The sequence below is a fragment of the Penicillium daleae genome, assembly GCF_028827525.1.
Source record: "Penicillium daleae strain IBT 16125 chromosome Unknown utg000008l_segment0_segment0, whole genome shotgun sequence".
In the NCBI taxonomy this organism is placed as follows: Eukaryota; Fungi; Ascomycota; class Eurotiomycetes; order Eurotiales; family Aspergillaceae; genus Penicillium; species Penicillium daleae.
Window position 1 is genome coordinate 3,701,246 of NW_026623156.1, and position 18,360 is coordinate 3,719,605.

An 18,360-nucleotide genomic window follows, 5' to 3' on the forward strand; every position below is an offset into this window, starting at 1 on the left:
CAACGAGGTCTCTGGCGGTTCGTACAGGAATTGGTCCGATTCAAGTCCAGTCTGTCCGTCTGCCAGTCTGTGATGAGGGCCTAGTCACGGGAACATTCCAATCGAAGTTAACCAAATTCCCAGTCCCTCAAATTTCCAACTTTCGACGGCCTTTTCCCTCCCCGCAGCCTCCAAATCTGACGGGTCCGTCTTCTCTTCTCTTCCCCTCGACCTTGCGGCTCTCTCTCTCTCTCTCCTCTCTTTCTCTTCATCGTGCATCTTCTCGTTCTGAGCAACACTCGGCTCTAAATTCTCCGAACTACATCAATTCCCGCCTTCCCCGCAGCCGACCAGTCTTGCCGCCTTCAACTCTCTCCACTCCCGAAATTCAGCTGCGCCCAAAACCGTTGCGGCATTTTTCCTACTTTCCTGTCGCCTGGTCCTGTTGCCTCACATTCTCGCCGGCCACGCTCAATCGATACTCTTCAATGCGTCAGATCTTTGCGGTTCCGTCTTACTTCGAGTCGATTGTACCCCGTTACACCCGTGACTCAACCCGATACCTACCCTCCGTACCCCCGCCAGCTTTAGTCGCAAGCGCGCGACAATAAGATCCGCGATCCGCCACCCACGATCCACAGCAGGTCTCGTCGATTTTAGGTGGAATAATTCCAAGTTGAACACGCAGTTCGCGTGAGTTTGCGACCGTTCGTTTCGGGTCAGAAATCCGACGTTGCGCAGCGCGCCAAATACAATACGTGGATATCCGCCCGTCCGGAATACAACTGAAGGGTGCGCGAATGGTCTCGTCGCCACGACAGATCCAGATCTTGAGATCAAGACAGTGAAAGCTGCTCCTAGAAAGGCCCCCGAGGCTGTGACCGAATTTGTAGAAGATCCTCGCGTCCTTGGACTCGTGATTCCCGAGTTCCCTCCACTCTCCTGTGCCTGGGGGAATACATGACGAAATGAACGTGGCAGCCAAGGACGGCTCCCAGTCACCTGCAGATCCAAGTGGCCCCGATCGCGATTCCGCCGATGCCACTGAGCACTCAGAGCAGATGGATTCTATCAGAGATAAGACGAACGGTGACGGTATGAAAAATGAAAATGGCCGAAAAGCTGCAAACGCAAAGGACCCCTCGCGACCGCGCCGGAAGAAGGCCCGGAGAGCGTGCTTTGCTTGCCAGCGAGCCCACTTGACATGCGGTATGCTCTCTTTTTTCTCTGATCGGCATGCAACCTGCATGCGCATGCTTCTGAAAGGTAATTCCAGTCTTGGCTAAGAGTAATATTTGCTTAGGTGACGAACGACCCTGTCAACGTTGTATCAAGCGCGGCCTCCAGGACGCCTGCCATGACGGTGTTCGCAAGAAGGCCAAGTATCTCCACGACGCTCCCGACGGAGCATTGATGCCCAGTGTGGGAGGCAACTTTTATAGCAACAGCAACAACGGCAATGGAATAACGAATGGCTTGCCCACGATGTCCCAAAATGGTTCCTCGTCTACGCCGCAGCAACAAGCGCAACAGCAAACTCCAAGCACGACCAGTTTTTACCCCACGCCTCAGCCCCAGCCTCAGCCGCAGCCGGGATCGTACAACGTGTATCCAGACACCACTATAAGCCAGAGCCCGTTCACCACCCAGTCCCCTGTATCGCCAACGTTCAATCTGAAAACCAGCACCAACGGTCGCAATGCTAGCCTGCCCTCCACTGTGGGCCAGCAGCCCACGCCGAGCACGGCGCTCTCGGGGGATCCCAGCCAATCGCAGAATCCATTTGCAGGACCCTTCTTCGACCCCAGCGACCCGGCACTCTTCAATTTCGACTTGTCTAGCATGAATTTCGAGAATCGCTATGGTGCTCTCGAATTCGGCATGCTCGGTCACATGGCCACCGGTGCGGGTGATTCACCGACCGACTCGGCAGGGCAGCGAGGGTCGATCGGCCGCAGTGGGTCTGCTCAGTTCTCCACGCCAGCTCCTGGCTTTGGCGAAAGTCCGGGGAATCAACAGCCATTCTTGTTTGGGGACCCTTTGCTCAATGATTGGTCAGCTGGTCAAGCCTCGGGACAACAACCGCATGTGAACGTCAGCGGCGTATATGGCCAGAATGGCATGTTGTCCGGCCACATGAAACCAGATGCGCCGCATGCCTTTGCGATTGAGAGCGGTCCAGCCAGCTTCACAAGCCCTGGATCTGCGACGACCAGTCCACATGTGACGGTGGCTGGACTTGAAGATGCGACTGCGTTCAACAATAACAATGTACCCAAGCCGAGTAGCAACTTAATGCCGACTGGGCAGCGACCCCTGATCACGACCCCGAGCCTAAAGCATCGGGATCTACAGGTGGGCCCTCGGCGACGTCATCGCAACCCGTCGTCGATCTATGAAAGTGTGAAGGAGCCGTACGGTTATACGAGTGGCTTCCACAATCTTACTGCTTTCATCCAGCGGCGGTTCACTCCGCAAAAGACCTTGCGTATCGCTAAAGCACTCGCTTCCATTCGTCCCTCCTTCATTGCAACCACCAAAACCCTGAACCGCGATGATCTTATCTTCATGGAAAAATGCTTCCAGCGGACACTCTGGGAGTACGAAGACTTTATCAATGCCTGTGGCACGCCGACCATCGTCTGCCGACGCACTGGCGAGATCGCCGCCGTCGGTAAAGAATTCAGCATCCTCACCGGATGGAAGAAGGATGTCCTTCTAGGCAAAGAGGCGAACCTTAACGTCAACACGGGCGGATCTGCACCACCACAGTCTGGCACCACGTCACGGGGAAGCTTCACGCCGCGTAGCTCGACGCTAGAAAATGCCAATAGCGGACGACCTCAGCCCGTCTTCCTAGCGGAGCTGCTAGATGACGAAAGCGTGGTCGAGTTCTATGAGGACTTTGCACGCCTTGCGTTTGGCGACTCCCGCGGTAGTGTCATGACGCGATGCAAGTTGCTCAAGTATAAGACCAAGGAGGACATGGAAGGTGGCTCGTCTGATGAGCATGGCAAGTGGAACAATCATTTGCGCAAGGGTGGGATTGCCGGTGAAGCTGGCATGAACCAGTTGGGCTTCAAGGATGGCAAGGTCGAATGCGCGTACTGCTGGACAGTCAAGCGAGATGTGTTCGACATTCCAATGCTCATCGTGATGAATGTAAGTGGAAACATGCCTATGTTCCCAAATACGAGTGATATTGACTGACCGTTTCCCTAGTTCTTACCGTGCATTTGATTACTACTCCTCCTTGGGACGTCTGATTATTTCCCTCTGACTTTTCTGATCCCTTTTGCTTGTTTTGTCCTGAATTTCCCTTCATACCCTTATTCGGCCTTTACCACCGAGTCTTTCTTGTGGTCTACCTTTTTATCCTCGTTTTTCTTATGCCTGCCACTTTATCCCGGTACATATTTCTCCTGGTTTTGGGACTGTATGATTCCCCCTTACCCCCTTTGTTCCAGTATCTTGTCTCGTGCCCTCTCAGTACATATCTCTGGGGCCTGATCATCCCGGTCTTTTTGTCTTGCCGGGGCGTCTGTTGATATTTTTCTGTCTTCTTGTTTCTTATTTCTTGTTTCTTGTTTCTTGTTTCCTGCTTCTGCGGCGCTCAAAAAGGTCAAAAAACGATATCTCTGGGTTGGGATTGTTCTCTTTATGATATAATGCCATTGGTTACTGGACGTTTATGTTCGTTTCTTCGTTCTTGTGTCTTGGTAGACGTGTATACATACTCTGGGTATGCTACTCTCTGATTCACTTTACCAACTATACTCGCTTAGTGCATATTTCCACAATAGAATTGTAGCAACTGATTATCATATGTCCAAATATCAGCCTTGGTGTTTCTTCCAAATATCCCCACGCGATCGGCGTCGGTGATGCCTCAGGTGTATATACGCAGCTTATCGATAACTCACTAACAAACCCCGCCGGACCGGACCATCCACGTTAACCCGCATCGCCCGTCAGCATCACCACTGGCATTGTCGCAGTCCATTCCTTTGAGATCGACATCAGCCCTAGTCAAACATCACAATCTCACGTACGATTTTCCCGAACCCACGAATCCGCTTATCAAGCTTACTCTCGTATTCCAAAGTCCCGAAAACCCCAAGCACCCCGCGCTCCCGGCCCTGACTCACACAATCTTCGTCGCTGCTTACCTTGTCATTCGCGCTTGTCTTGCTTGTCCTTTCAGCTCATCTTTCAAGAATTGAGAATCAACATGCGTCCTGATAAGCCTCGTGATCCCGTTGTCGGACCTGACGCAGGTCCTGAGAACCCATACCCCGTGCGATTATCGGGACCGGTGATTAAGGGCTTTGGACGGGGGAGTAAGGATGTATGTCGTGCTGTTGAACAGGGAAACCCTACTTGATCAGACTTTGCGAGAGTCAATTGCTGATATTGGTATCTACAGCTAGGAATTCCCACGGCTAATATTCCCGCCGACGATCTGTCCGAGAAGCATCCCGAGTTGACCTCTGGCGTATACTATGGCGTGGTAGCGCTGGACCCCCAGAACCTGGCGCATGAGAATGGCGCAGAGAAGTCGACTTCGGCGACTCTCCTGCCTGCAGTTTTGAGCATTGGGTATAACCCGTTCTATAAGAATACCGTGCGGTCGGTGGTACGTATACCTGCCTGCCTTTGTCGACAACTGAATCTATATCTTCGTGGGATACTTGCTCACTTCACTTTCTCAGGAAATCCACATCATGCCCCCTCTCACACAACCCTCCCCAACAGCCGTCGCGCAACCCAAATTCAACCGCCTGCCCGATTTCTACGGCACCCAGCTCAACCTCCTGATCTTGGGGTACATTCGCCCCGAATACGACTATGTCTCCCTGGAGGCTTTGATCGAGGATATCCGGATTGACTGCGAAGTCGCACGCCAGAGTCTCTTGCGCGAGGCGTATCAGCGATACATCGTGGACGATGGGAAGGCCTCGGCTCAGGTCACTGAGGACCGGAAGTGGCTGGCAACGTTTGAGGGTGTGAACGCGAAGAATTGAATTATTCGATAAACTTGACAGATTGAGCGTTTGCGCATTTTTCTTTTGCAGTACCCGGGCCCTCCTTCTATCTCCAACTAGAATATCATTAGAATTTGGTTGATCTGTATGTACTGTGCACACTTGTGGTTGTACTTTGGTCCGGACCGTTCTATCTTATCGCACCACTCGTCGACGTCACTCCAAGAAATCCAAATATTGGCACAACCAGGCAGTCGAATTGTGCTCTTGTCCGATGTCATTCAAGAATCAAACGCTCCGGATGACCCGGGATATCATGTATAAAGCTGAATCTTCCCAATTTCTGGGTACCATCTTCGTCCCAGCCCATCTGCCACCATGGTAAACGTCTTCCAACGCCTCACCAGACGGGCAACGACCAGTTCCAGCAGTACCGTGCCTGATCCCGGTATCAATGGCCATAACATTTCCTCGCGATCCCATGAACTGCATCGGACTACAAGTGGGAATTCCTGGAAGCGCAATCAGCGCTCAACCGTTGACGAACCCTCGCCACGACATCTGATATTGATCTCGGACAATGCTACGTTCGACCCGCATATTATTCAGCGCTTTCAGACGGAGGGGTTTGATGTGAATTATCTCGGATTTGTGTGTACGGATGATGCGGAGAAGGATCGCAAGGCTTTGGAATTTGCGGTGCATGAGAAGGAGGATGAATTGGAGGCGGGGGAGAGATATGCTATAGTTGGTATGTACAGTACTAACCATCGCCAAATTCATCAATACAGACTTGAAATCGACAGAAATACTGATTAAAGCAGCATATAATCGTCCGGCATACTATCTTCTCGGCTCTCACCATCTCGCAGCAAGCAAAACCAATCCCTTCCCTCGTCTCTGCGCCCTAATCGCCTACTACCCACTAACATCAACCGAACATCTCGCCAGCATATCCGCAGCCCACAACTCAGAAAGCTGCACCCCAGCCTGCTCAGACACAGGTTCCATATTCGACCCCCGCCTTTCCGAGCCCTACCTGCCCATTCAAATCCACCTCCCAGGCTACAACCCCAACTCCCGCACCTTCTGGCCGTGGATCGGCATCAGCCCTTCTGAAGGCGACGTCTCATATAAAAAACGACACCACTGTCACGTATACACCTACCCTGACGCACGCGCAGGCTTCGCAGAACACAGGCCATCAAACTATAGCATCAAGGATAACGGCCCGCACGACGATGACCGGATTGGGTCGCAGCTAGCGTGGAGCCGGGCGTTGGGGTGCTTGCGGCTTGCGTTTGGGGCGGGGAGTAATTGGCCTGTGGTCGATATTGAGACTATTTGGGAGGAGTATTGGGTGCGGTTGATGGGGGATTTGGATGGGGTTAAGAATGAGCGGGTGCAGAGGGGACATGGTTCAGCGATGGAGGTTGTGTTGAGACGGGGAGATGATCGGATCTGTCAGGGTGGCGGGGGATCGAGTTTGCATGATGAGCAGGATGCGAAGGTGGTTTGTGCGCCTACTAAGGCTGGAGGTAAGATTGGATATCCTGTTCTGTCTTCTGTTGAGTTGAAGTATGCTAAGACATGATAGGATCTACTCCGGAGGATTTGAGAACGTTCTTCACGGACGTCTTTATTCCGGCTGGTCCGCCGAGCCAGCATATTCGTCTCTTGTCACGGACGGTTGGTGCTGATCGGATCGTGGACGAGATGCTAATCACGTTCTGCCATAGCAAGGAAGTGCCATGGCTCCTTCCCCGAGTGCCGCCGACGAATCGTGATATTCAGGTGGTTGTCGTGGTGGTGGCTAGTTTCTTTGCTGACCGAATTGTCCATCAAAGCTTGTATTGGGACCAGGCAGATGTACTTGTGCAGGCAGGATTGTTAGACCCGGATCTCGTGCCTAAGGTGAATACGAGGAAGTAATGGAGTCTGGCAGAGATAATAGGGGTGGTTGAAATGAGCAAGCAGAATGAAAAGCAAATTGCATTCCCAACCGAGGAGACTATATGCATGGTAGGACTTTGCCTGGATATCAACGAACGCTATTTTATGCTACACCATCAATGTCACTATGCGATAGAGCCCAGTCTAGCTTGTAGCCCCACTAGCTCCTTACTCACACCTCCAGCACTCATCAAGGTCATCCGACTCGCCTCCTGCGCTACGGGAAGAATATCTTCCACGCGTGCAGGCGAGGTGGACTTTGCGAGACCGGCAACCATGACACCTAGCAGGGTATCGCCGGCACCATTGACACTGACAACTTCCTCGGGTGTCAGTGTAGCAGCAGGCGGGAAGAGACGCATATAAACGCCGCCAAAAGGCACCTCGGCCGATGACGTGCGAGACAGGATATAAGGTGCGGACTCCGGATCCGTTAGTCGCGGATCATTAGATGGTAAGAGCTGGGTCAGAAGAGCACCAGCTGCACCCAGTTTGGTGATGATGCAGGGAATAAAGGGGAGGAGCTGAATAGACTGCTGTGGTAGACCCTCGTCCACCAGCTGGGCCGAGGTCGCCATTACAAGACGCTCGCGCGAGCCAGTAGGGGAAAGACCCATAGCGTCAATGACAGACCACCAGCTTGGCGAGTCGAAGAGAAGTGCCTCGCGCGCCGCCATGTACATGGTCGACAACTCAAGTTTGTTAGGACAAGCCAGGCTGATGGCATTATTGGGCAACGTCTGCGCAGGGCCAATAGCCGCACCAGTACCGCTAGCATCGCAACCAAATAGACGGCGTGACTTAGCGGTCGACACAGGCTCGAACGCCACGCGAGCACCGTGTTTGCCAGCCAGGGCAGTCCACTTCGCCAGCACCTCTGGCCGCCAGTTTGCATCGACAACGACCCAGCGCGGCTTCGTGCGTTCAATCAAAGGTTCCCAGAACCCGTCAAAGTCGAGCTGGTGTTCCGGGAGCTCGACAATGCCCATGTCAGCCATGGCAACGAGAAGATCCTTTTTGGCATCGTTAATGGCCACATATTGTGCTGTCCGTGTTCCTGACGCTGCGGGGAGAACTTGGATGCCTGTGTTGGTGAGGCCTTCTTTTGTGAGAGATGCAAGGGCTGCTCGACCGCTTAGATCATCGGCAACCACACTGCAGAATATAACATCACTGCCGACATAGCTGGCTGCAACTGCGACGTTGTGACCTACGCCGCCGAGACTTTGTCCGATGATTGCAGGATTGGAGGTGTGTGGCATGGGTGCAACCTGGGCAAGCTCCGAGCCGAAGGGTGTATAGTCACAAGACAAGTCGATTGCCAACGATCCGGCTACGAGGACATCTGCGTCCTCTGATAGTTCTGGGTATGTCTCTGCCTTGACGGGCAGGGTGGTTTGCGTGGGGACGGCCGTGGATGTGTCGGATTGAACAATACTCGGCATAGCAGGCATGTGTCTATACAGAAGAATTTCTCCAAACTTAGCATTGAGTATATTCTGTATCTAAGCATCCAACTCACCGAGCCGCAGATCCCCGATCAAGATCTTCAAGCTTGGCCAGCTCTACAGCCACCCGCGTTGCGCGCTTGACATTAGACTCGACCAGAGCGCGATTGGCAATGACACTCTTCCCACCGCTAAGCTCCTTGATCTTATTCAGAACAAAGGGAGTGTTGTCACTGCCTTTATAACCTTCTACATCGGCGAGACGAACGGCCTCTTCAATGATACGGTCCATCTCCGGCTTGGAGACCGAGTGCTCCCGAGGCACCGGGTTAGCAAAGTGGATACCAGAGTGAACTGGAAGTTTGGATTGGGCATCTTGAACACGTCAGTTGATTGAATGGCTACATGGGAGGGAACGCCACTTACAAACGATGGCGGCGGCTTCAGCCTCATCCTGAATGACTCGCGGGCTACGGAAGCCGCTGTCCCGCGTGAAGAAAGCGGGGAAATCGACCGACCCCTCGCGGCCATCAGCAAAAGTACCCACGCAGACTCCTTCAGTCTCGAGATACTCGAGTGTACGAGGGATATCCAGGAAGCTCTTGCATCCGGAGCTAATGACCGTCACGGGGGTACGTCCCAGCTCCGTTAGATCAGCTAGATAGGCAAGATTAGCTGTTGAAATATATGAAGTCCTTGGTGGAAAGCTGTTAAACCTACCAGAAATATCCATAGAGTTCTCACCTCCACGGTGAACGCCACCTGTAGACTTGGTCAGGTATTCCCTTTGGCTGGTACTGGCTGTGAGCCTTACCTAGTCCTCCAGTGCCGAAGATCTTGATGCCAGCCAACTCAGAAAGGATCATTGTTCCAGAGATAGTTGTGCCACCATGGATCTTTTTCCCAGCCATGCCCTATAATCTTCTTAATGTCTAGTTTCTTGGTCTCGTGCTTTTTTGAGCTCGCTAACATACCATACCACAAATGTACCCAAGGTCCCTGCGGGAAACCTTTAGAGCACTCTTGTGCTCTGCTGTTGAGGCCAGCTCATTGATCTCACCCGGACTCATTCCCACCCGGGCAATACCTCCGAGAATACCTATAGTTGCCGGGACACCGCCGTTCTCACGGACCACTGATTCTAGGAGCCGAGAGAGAGCAATGTTCTCGGGATATGGGAATCCTGGCAGATATTAGATATGAGACTCAATGCAGAGTACATAATCTCAATCCACTACACGATGGAATATTTCAAGACATACCGTGAGTATAGATTGTGGTCTCAAGAGCAACGACCGGCTTGCCTGTCGCAACGGCATCGCGAACCTCTTCTGATACCTGCAAGAACCTGCTCTGAGGGTGCTTGTGGAGATCATGAAGATAGCGGGCACGAGGTAGACGGGCACCTCTCCAGCACCCAAGCCGCGTAGCAGTCTTTGAGACAAGCATTGTGCGACAGACCTGATCGAAACTGAAGATCGATCCGAGATGGAGAAGCTGAGATGAGGAGAAGCTGTTTATCGGGCGATAAGAGCACCGGAGTGCGCGCTGTGGCCGCTGCGCCCGCCGTATTGCGTATACAATGGGGACACCTCAGCAGCTTCGTCCGACTTCCCTCCCTCAATCCAAAACCCCTCCACCCTTCTCGAAAAAATCCAATTTTCAGCTCGGAGACGTTGTGTTCTCCGGCGTGATACCCTCAATTACAATGAGGTTCTTCACCGCCACAGTGCTAGGGTTGCTTGCACCCAGCCTGGCTGCCGCAACCAACCTGACCATCCCGTCTCGACTTGCTCTCCCATCCGACTTCAAGCCCGCGCAGGTGTTCAAGAACACAAATCTGGTTCGCAATACCAATTTGGAGAAAGGATATGTTCGGGAAACCGTCAATGTTGTCGTCGAGAATGTCGACACGCAGCCGCAGAGCGACTATTACATTCCCTTCCCTGCAGATGTATTTGAGCGCGTTGGAGGATTTGAAGTGCGTGATAAGAAGGCCACTGGGAAGGGGCGATTTGAGGTAGATGTTACTGAGGCTGTTTCGTCCAGGTGAGTGTCAATTGGACCGGCCAATGGCTCAGAATGGTGGAGTTTGCGCATAAAGCATTGCAAACACCAGCGAGAGTCCACTCGAACCATTGACTGACCATGCATCTTCCCCGATAGCGATAACCAGTACTTTGTCGTCCACTTCCCCGAGCCTCTAGCCCCGAAATCTCAGATTACTCTTGGAATTTCCTACTCCGTCCTGTCCTCCCTGAGCCCACTCCCGGCAACCATCGGACAGAACGACAAGCAGTACCTTACCCACAGCTTCTCCGCCTATATTCACTCCGCCTATCAGACCGTCACTCAGAAGACCAAGCTGAAGTTTCCTAGCGCCGATGTTCCTGATTATACCACGACCGAGGGGCTCAAATCTGGTGCTGACCCCGAGCGCAAGGGCGCTACCTATACTTACGGACCCTACGACACGACTAAGGTGGCTCCCGGCACCGAGTACCCCATTACTGTGCGCTACGAGTTTACCAACCCTGTGATTACCGCAAGCCTTCTGGAGCGTGACCTGGAGGTGTCGCACTGGGGTGGAAACCTGGCCACCGAAGAACGGTATTGGCTACGCAACAACGCTTCGCAGCTGACCAACCAGTTCTCGCGCGTTGAGTGGACCTTCTCCTCCTACCAGAAGGCCCCGACCTCTGCTGTGCGTGAGCTCACCTACCCTCTGCTGCCCGGCTCAGTCGATGCATACTTCATTGATGACATTGGCAACGTCTCGACCAGCCGCTATCGCCCCGGCACCGCCAAGACTGGCGCCAACCTAGAGCTGAAACCCCGTTTCCCGATCTTCGGTGGCTGGAACTACAGCTTCAAGGTGGGCTGGAACAACGATCTGTCTGCCTTCCTTCGCAAGGCCACCGGCACCGACTCATATGTCCTTAAGGTGCCTTTCCTCCAGGGTCCCAAGATGGCAGAGGGTGTTCAGTATGAGCGCGTGATCGTGCGCGTCGTTCTTCCCGAAGGCGCCCACAATGTGCGCTATGAGCTTGTCGAAGGCGCTGCCAGCAATGGTCTGCCTGGTGCGAACCAGATTCAAGCAAGCCTTTCCTCTTTCAAGACTTACATGGACACCCTTGGCCGGACAACCTTGACCCTGGAGGTTGACAGTCTGACCGATGAGGCGCGCGATGCGCAACTAGTGGTATGCTCATCATTATCCGCCCCAGCCGTATTCACTGCTACAGTAGCTAACAATAATTTTTTAGGTGACCTATGAGCACACCTTGGTGGATGCCCTGCGCAAGCCACTTACCATCTTTGCAGGCCTTTTGACCGTCTTTGTTGGTATCTGGTTTATTGGCAACCTTGACGTCAGCATCAAGAAGCGGTAAACCCGCACCCTGGAAGATGAACGTTTCTTATTGTCCATCACTTTTGCTCCTTGTAACAGCTTTCGTATTATGTCTCAGGGCAGACTTTTCCAATGCAAGGTCTTTTTCGTGAACAATCATGCCTCTCGTAAGCCGCTATGGTAGTTGGCTCTCTAGGCTTCAAAACAGGCGAGCAAGAGCAGTTCCAGCCGTACTAAGACTCTAGTTTGTGCTACAAAAAATCCGGGTCCATTCCAGAAAGCTAGAGCTTTGACTAAGGTTAAATTCGAATATTGTAGCTACCCAGGATTGGCTTTAGTGCTACAGAGGGGTCTACAATAAATAATGCAAAAACACACAACAGCCATACTATGGTGATGCTCACTTAGCGCCCACCATTGATTGGGTCGTGGGCGGCTCGCTGCTGTACACACTCTGGCTTCAGGCGGCTTCAGGGGGCAATTCACCCACCTGAGTATTCTTCACCTAGAGGGGTGATGCCCCATTCTAAATATGTAAAGACACTTTTGGGATTTAGAGAATGATTTTGCGATGTGAGAATAGACACCTATTTGTTGCTTTCCTCTTTGTCACGGTCTGATATAATATATTTACGTGATGTAATGTATGAGCCAGTTCAGGGTTCCTTCTCCCCTTTTAGTCCGAATTTAGCACAGGGATTCCCTAGTCAGTCGCTGAGGCAGAAATATCCTGCACATCGACCAATGAAGCCTCAGCTATGCATCGAGAAGGCAGATTCTGTTACATAATTTTCGTAGTGATCGCGCTAAAGGGGCCAGGTCTGCTTCAGCCATCAGGGGAGCCGTCCTCATAACCAGTATATAAAGGTGCGAATGGCTACCCTGGACATCCATAAATTTTTCTCTTATTAAGAGCCAGTAACTTCACAGGAAATTATACCACCGCCCATCGATTTTTTGATGGCTCAACACCGAGATTTCCCTCCATCTGGTCCAGTTATACAGGCAAAGAGGACATTGAGTGAGGCTGACCAACCGCGTACCTTTTGTTCGTACGTCGGGATTTACCAGCGCGCGAGTCCGACGCCCTGCGCACGGGATCTTCTGTACTCGTAGTAGTAGTATACTAGTATAACTAGTCCAGGATGTACACCTGTACAGTACCTAGCTTGAGGCATTTTCCCAGACTTGGCCTCGGCTTGAGAGCCAATGTAGAAAATTTCAGGGACATGATGCACTTGGTAATATCCGCGCAATGCCAGACAGCGTCCAGATCCCAGGCGATGTCTCCATCAGAACACTGAACGCACGGTTTCGAAGTCCTTTTACGCTCTATCAACCGGAGATTACGACCGTCACTGTACAACCCGCTGCCATAGCCAACGAGGTAACACGATTCGACAGATCTGCCTAAGGGCGAATGGGGCTCGATGTTGTTCTGGAGGAGGTGGCATCATGGAACAGAACTTTTGTACTTGCCAGGATTTCACTTGGCCGGTTGATGCGCTCCAACCTGCTGTCTATGTTGCTTGTCACGGTGGAAACTCCACAGCTGCACCCAAATTCCCAACGCTTGCGAGCGGGACAAACCAACCTACTCTGGTTGAATATGCGGTGAACTTAACGAATGACAGTCTTGGGTCAGCTCCATCATCTATCACATGAGTTGATCTGTCTGGTCAAGAGCTCATACGCGCATCTGTTGGTGCCCTAGTCACACCCATTGTCGAGCAGCCCCTTAGCCAAAGCACTTATGCCTGCACTATTGGTGCGCAGTGGGCAAATGTGACTATCGAGTCGCCATTTCTTGGGCTCCCGTACATTGTCAACGGCGAACCACCCAGCTGGTACCAGCCGCGGGATGATTCTACCGGTCGGTATCGTGGCCGCCATGTGAGCATTAGCCCAGCTTGGGCCTCGCTCGTCAATCCGCCTCTCATCACAGCACGGAACACCTCATCTAGCCCATTTGATATTCCTTTAACCGCAACGACCTTGTCTGATGGAGAAAGCCAGTATATGGCAGAGAGAATCTAAGCACATCCGGGCGATGGATGAGCGTTGCAGACTAGCACGTGGACCATGTTAAGCTACTTGCCTAATCTAGGACTAGCTATAATGATGCCTTGAGATACTGTGAAAGAAGCCGTCCTTTCAATGTCGCTGAACTTAAGCGTCTAGCTGCCTTAGCAGTTCAGTGGAAGGAATCCGGTATCGTCGGATTCGAGAAGCTTGCCGAGGGAGGTTTTAATCGAAGTTTCATAATCACCATGGGAGATGGCTTCGATTTGTAGCACGTATTCCATACCCCATTACAGAGCCCAAATTTCTGGTAGTCGAAAGTGAATTTGCAACGTTGGAATTTCTCCGTTCTTATAGTATCCTAGTTCCAAAGGTTTTTGGGAACTCTGCTATTACGGATAATTCTATAGGTACTGAGTATATTTTCTATAGAACTTATGCATAGACAAAATCTGAGAGATATCTAGTATACTTTGTCTAGACAGGAGAGAAGAACTATAGTTGTTAAACTAGTGTAGCTTAAATCTCGTCTATTTAGCTTACGATTCCTAGTAAGTAGAAGCTTGTACTACTACGATGATTTGCCGAAGAATAACTACCGAATTGCTATTCTAAACTCGGACTCGGCCCGTTCTTTCTATATTAGCCCTGATACTTCGCTTGCTTTATGGTGCGGGAAACGACTCGGCTTATCTGTTGAGCGTAGACTATATAAGTATTTCGGGTTAGAGATAACTGTCGGCAAATATTGATAGTTCATCGTAAAAGACTAGGACTCTTTATTAGCCCTTACTGCTAGCGCTATAAAAGAGATTATATATCTCAAAAGATTCGGACGAGCTCTTTAGCTACTCTAGCGTCTTTTTAGGGAGGTTTACAATTACCAGGCTTAATCTTACCTAGAATATATCACGAACCTCGAGAAATATCTCTAAATTACGCCCTGCGTTATACCGTATAATTACCTAGCCCTTTATCGCCCGGTCTTACGATATCCTGATCTTCAACCTAATAATATATTTTGTTTCCGACGAGCTAGAGATCACGGTTTGATTAATTAGCAATATAGTGCCGTTCTTCTATTATTTCTGTAATGGTATTCCAAAAAGTCTCTAGAACTGTAGTCATGAAATCTCAGAATCATTGCAAATCCCTAGTCTGCCAAGCAACTTTGACGAACTAGAAGAAATACAACAATTCTAGAAAGTAGAGCTATTCCGCAGACGTCAACTTCACTATCTCTATATTAACGTAATAGCAGATATGAACGTTGAGTATTACGATGCCCTAAAATACGATTTCAGTACACTAAGGCAGAGGCTATTTCACTATGCTAGTGACCCTTAGGAGGGTGATAATATAACCTTGAAACCTGATTTGGTGACTATCACAAAGAAATGGAGGGAGTTAAGCCATATTTCGAAAGAACCTTGTCTAATTTTGTTTACAGATGACGAGTCGACGGAATATATATAACTAGCATCTACACAACCTGAAGCATATGAACAACTACAGGCTTGCCAGGCAGCGATTGGAGTTAGACTTGAGGGATGGGTGCCAATCGCACAATACGACCAGGCAAAGGTGTGCGAGAGAAAGTTGAAAGCAGACGCTCTCGAAGCGGCTAAAACAGACGAGGAGAGAAGAACGATTCAAGAGAATTGGATTTTTGATGACTATTGCATGGAAGACTACATGTGACTTGAAGGAAAGTTCTACTTGACTACCTAGAGAGATAGGGAAGAAAGTAGCAATTCGATCGTCTTAGCTTAGGAATTCCCTTCTTCGCCCTTGGGGTATTCAACTGGTTGATTCTCTATCCCTATGATTCTCCCCGATTCTCTGAAGGAGGTTATCTATCTCTTTCATGCCTTGTCCTGCCTGCTTTGAATTCGGTGGAAAATTTGAGTATCATTCGTAGTAAATCCTGTCACGGCTACAGGGATCTGCGTCGCACGGATAACATCTGGTGCCTGATGCCTCAAAAGTGGCTTTCGGGTCAAAGAAATCTCTTCGGCGATCTGAACATCTTGAATGTTGAATTCAGTCTTCTGAACAACATTCAAAGAATTTGAACTAGTCTGGCGGCCCTTGTTCAACCGAGAGGTTTGATGTAGAATCAATGTGCTATATCACCCAAAGTGGACTTCGTGTCGGGCGGCTCCATCAATGACGCCATGCTCCATATAAAATTCGAGGAATTTATGTAAACAGAGATAGGGCCGATGCCCTAGCCCGTGCCGAGAGATGAGTATTTAAGATCAATCGGGGGAAATTTGATAAACCGTTTGTGCCTCTCTGTATGTGAGGAAAAGTCGAGAAAATTCTTGCATGTTTGACACTACCCAGCTCACTTCATGATGAAATCCATGGAAACTCGTTCTCCCTTTGCAAACTATACCCAGTACTAACATGTAGTGATCGGAGCCACGAAAACAAAAGGCTTTGCCTTTAATGAAGGCAAATGCGTGCCTATCTGGAGAACTATTCTCGAAGTCAGGAATATCCATTGTTATCCCAGGGAGGATATCTCCGGCATCCTTGTTCCCACCCTCCCGCCGCCACCAACGGCGCCCCCCACACTGGTGGCAACGCTCCGACTGGTTCAGGTACGCCACACCCCTGGGTTTGTTAGCCTCAATTTGCACAGCATGCCCATCACCATACTTCTTGCCATTATCTTTTTTTTTTTTTTACCACAGCTTCCGTGATGATTGACCACTTCCCTTTCTGCAAAGAATGTGTTGAAATTGAGTCAATCTACATTGTTTCAAATTGGTCTCTGAGTTGCTCAAAATGGAAATTCTCATTCCGATTTCGGATATCAGGCAGTTCCACATTATTTGATCCCTGGCTAACCTGCTGTCGTATTGGTTAGATATTGCTTATCCTCCGATGATACGACTTTACAAAACTTACTACTATCGAGTGAATATTTAGCAGTCTATTCTTAGATCAAATCTCGACTGCACGCTAGGCTTTACGAAACGTCATCATAGTGGATTTGGAAATATGTAAAGCCGAGATGGGGATCAAGTCAAAATAGCTTTCTCGCATTCATAAAGTATTACATTACAAGACATTGGTCACGTATGCAAAGATTGCTAACATGAGGCTAACCCAAGATGTATGGGGATAAAGCATATTCGAGCCATCTGAAGTTAAAACAACAGACGTATCTCCCACCCCAGATACACTGGAACCATTAGTGCCCGGCCGCAAGAGCTTTGCAAACTTCATTTCATTTCTCCCAAAATCAAAAACAGCCACAACGATTTTCAATGTAATCCCACCAATCGAAACACTCTCCTAGCTAGCAAAACTAGACATACAGGCCCCATCGGAGGTCTGATATATCAAGTCCTCGCCGTTGTGATAGAATGTCGTGTTATTGATAGTCAAGCCAAATTTCGGTGTCTTCGCCGAACAATCGACAATGTACATGCCCGATGAAGCATCGTAGCTCGCCGGGGGAGAAAAGAGAGAATTGACTGAATCAGCTATGGCGGACGGTAAGAATGAGATATAGTTTCCCGAGTCGATGAATGGTTGAAATGGAGTTGAGTTTGTCGTCAGACTATTCGAGGAGGAACCGTATACTGCTCCCATGAAGGTAGTCGACCAGAACTATCTAACTTCCTTGCCAGAGGTAAAATTGAGTGGAATGTTCTTCGTAAGTTCGACGGGAACTGTGGTAAAGTCGAAGCTATGATTGACAGGTGGGAGACCACCAAGAGTTAAATACCCTCCAAAAGCAGTAGACGCGTTTTGAGGTGTGTGCGCGAGTGCCAGGCTGAGATAAGGCTCAATAAGGCCTTTTTCATGCATAGTGTATAGCAGTGGATTGTAGGGCAAGCGGTCGAACCAGCAAATTGCGTTGGATGTATGGTTGGCGGGCTGTGCCGACGTAATTGAAGGATATGCCAGACCAAGTAATCCACTGTTGACACCGTCACCCATCGGGTTCGACACATTTGCAATGCCAATCTTTTGTCCTCGAACAGCGATGTCGCCCACTTTGGCATCTTCGTAGGCTAGAACACCGCTTGCGAGACCGGCGCCATATTGAATGCCAAACTTCTCGTTCTGGACAGGTCGGTATGTGCTTGACTTGTGGTAAGTTTTGTTTGAATAGAGGCAATCGGCTTCGGGAATAACCAGATTGCTTGTCTTGTTGATGCATGTGTATCTGGTGTTCATGACAGGTGTCGCTGCTGCCGGTATCAACGAGAAGCTGGAAGGTCTGATTGCCGATAGTAACTGGTGCATCAAATACTGTTCCAAATTGAGTAGTCACAAGAGGAATGGTTGTGCTGGAGTCTCGTCGACTCGGAGGTGGCCCATTGGCTCTGCTTGTAGCTACAAAGCTAGCGCCGATAGTAAGAAGTCGGAAAATTGTATCATGCCCTTTTGGAATGAAATAGAAGATAAGACGTTGATTAATTTGATCCGACTTTTAGAAGATATTAATACGTCTTTGTTCAGACTAGAAAACGCTCCTAAATCAGGCTGCCTGTCGCATATTTCTCTGAGAGGTCACCGTTGACTGATGTAGTTCCAGAAAAGCAAACCCCAGGCTACCACTGGTTGAGAATCTTGGGTTGGGCCAACGGTCGTGATG

General features: G+C 50.2%; 6 protein-coding genes across 6 annotated transcripts; 4 read left to right on the forward strand and 2 right to left on the reverse strand.

Moving 5' to 3' along the window:
- Window positions 1–947: 947 nt before the first annotated feature.
- On the forward strand, window positions 948–3,219 carry N7458_009873 (Zn(II)2Cys6 transcription factor domain-containing protein; the record flags this gene model as incomplete). The annotated part of the gene is made up of 3 exons (XM_056913255.1): window positions 948–1,188; window positions 1,283–3,141; window positions 3,202–3,219. The coding sequence occupies 3 exons, from the start codon at window positions 948–950 to the stop codon at window positions 3,217–3,219; spliced, it is 2,118 nt and encodes a 705-aa protein (XP_056762104.1).
- A 991-nt stretch (window positions 3,220–4,210) lies between these two features.
- fmn1 (riboflavin kinase) lies at window positions 4,211–5,003 on the forward strand (the record flags this gene model as incomplete). Its single annotated transcript, XM_056913256.1, has 3 exons — window positions 4,211–4,327; window positions 4,406–4,615; window positions 4,692–5,003. The coding sequence occupies 3 exons, from the start codon at window positions 4,211–4,213 to the stop codon at window positions 5,001–5,003; spliced, it is 639 nt and encodes a 212-aa protein (XP_056762105.1).
- Window positions 5,004–5,342: 339 nt separating this feature from the next.
- Window positions 5,343–6,896, forward strand: N7458_009875 (dienelactone hydrolase; the record flags this gene model as incomplete). The annotated part of the gene is made up of 3 exons (XM_056913257.1): window positions 5,343–5,715; window positions 5,789–6,502; window positions 6,562–6,896. 3 exons carry the CDS (start codon window positions 5,343–5,345, stop codon window positions 6,894–6,896), a joined length of 1,422 nt encoding a protein of 473 aa, XP_056762106.1.
- A 146-nt stretch (window positions 6,897–7,042) lies between these two features.
- On the reverse strand, window positions 7,043–9,814 carry N7458_009876 (pseudouridine-5'-phosphate glycosidase/carbohydrate kinase family protein; the record flags this gene model as incomplete). Its single annotated transcript, XM_056913258.1, has 7 exons — window positions 7,043–8,375; window positions 8,440–8,740; window positions 8,792–9,022; window positions 9,086–9,127; window positions 9,180–9,279; window positions 9,340–9,548; window positions 9,628–9,814. The coding sequence occupies 7 exons, from the start codon at window positions 9,812–9,814 to the stop codon at window positions 7,043–7,045; spliced, it is 2,403 nt and encodes an 800-aa protein (XP_056762107.1).
- A 259-nt stretch (window positions 9,815–10,073) lies between these two features.
- Window positions 10,074–11,757, forward strand: N7458_009877 (dolichyl-diphosphooligosaccharide--protein glycotransferase subunit OST1; the record flags this gene model as incomplete). Its single annotated transcript, XM_056913259.1, has 3 exons — window positions 10,074–10,414; window positions 10,532–11,567; window positions 11,632–11,757. 3 exons carry the CDS (start codon window positions 10,074–10,076, stop codon window positions 11,755–11,757), a joined length of 1,503 nt encoding a protein of 500 aa, XP_056762108.1.
- A 5,609-nt stretch (window positions 11,758–17,366) lies between these two features.
- N7458_009878 (pepsin-like aspartic protease) lies at window positions 17,367–17,939 on the reverse strand (the record flags this gene model as incomplete). The annotated part of the gene is made up of 1 exon (XM_056913260.1): window positions 17,367–17,939. One exon carries the CDS (start codon window positions 17,937–17,939, stop codon window positions 17,367–17,369), a length of 573 nt encoding a protein of 190 aa, XP_056762109.1.
- Between the last annotated feature and the right edge of the window lie 421 nt (window positions 17,940–18,360).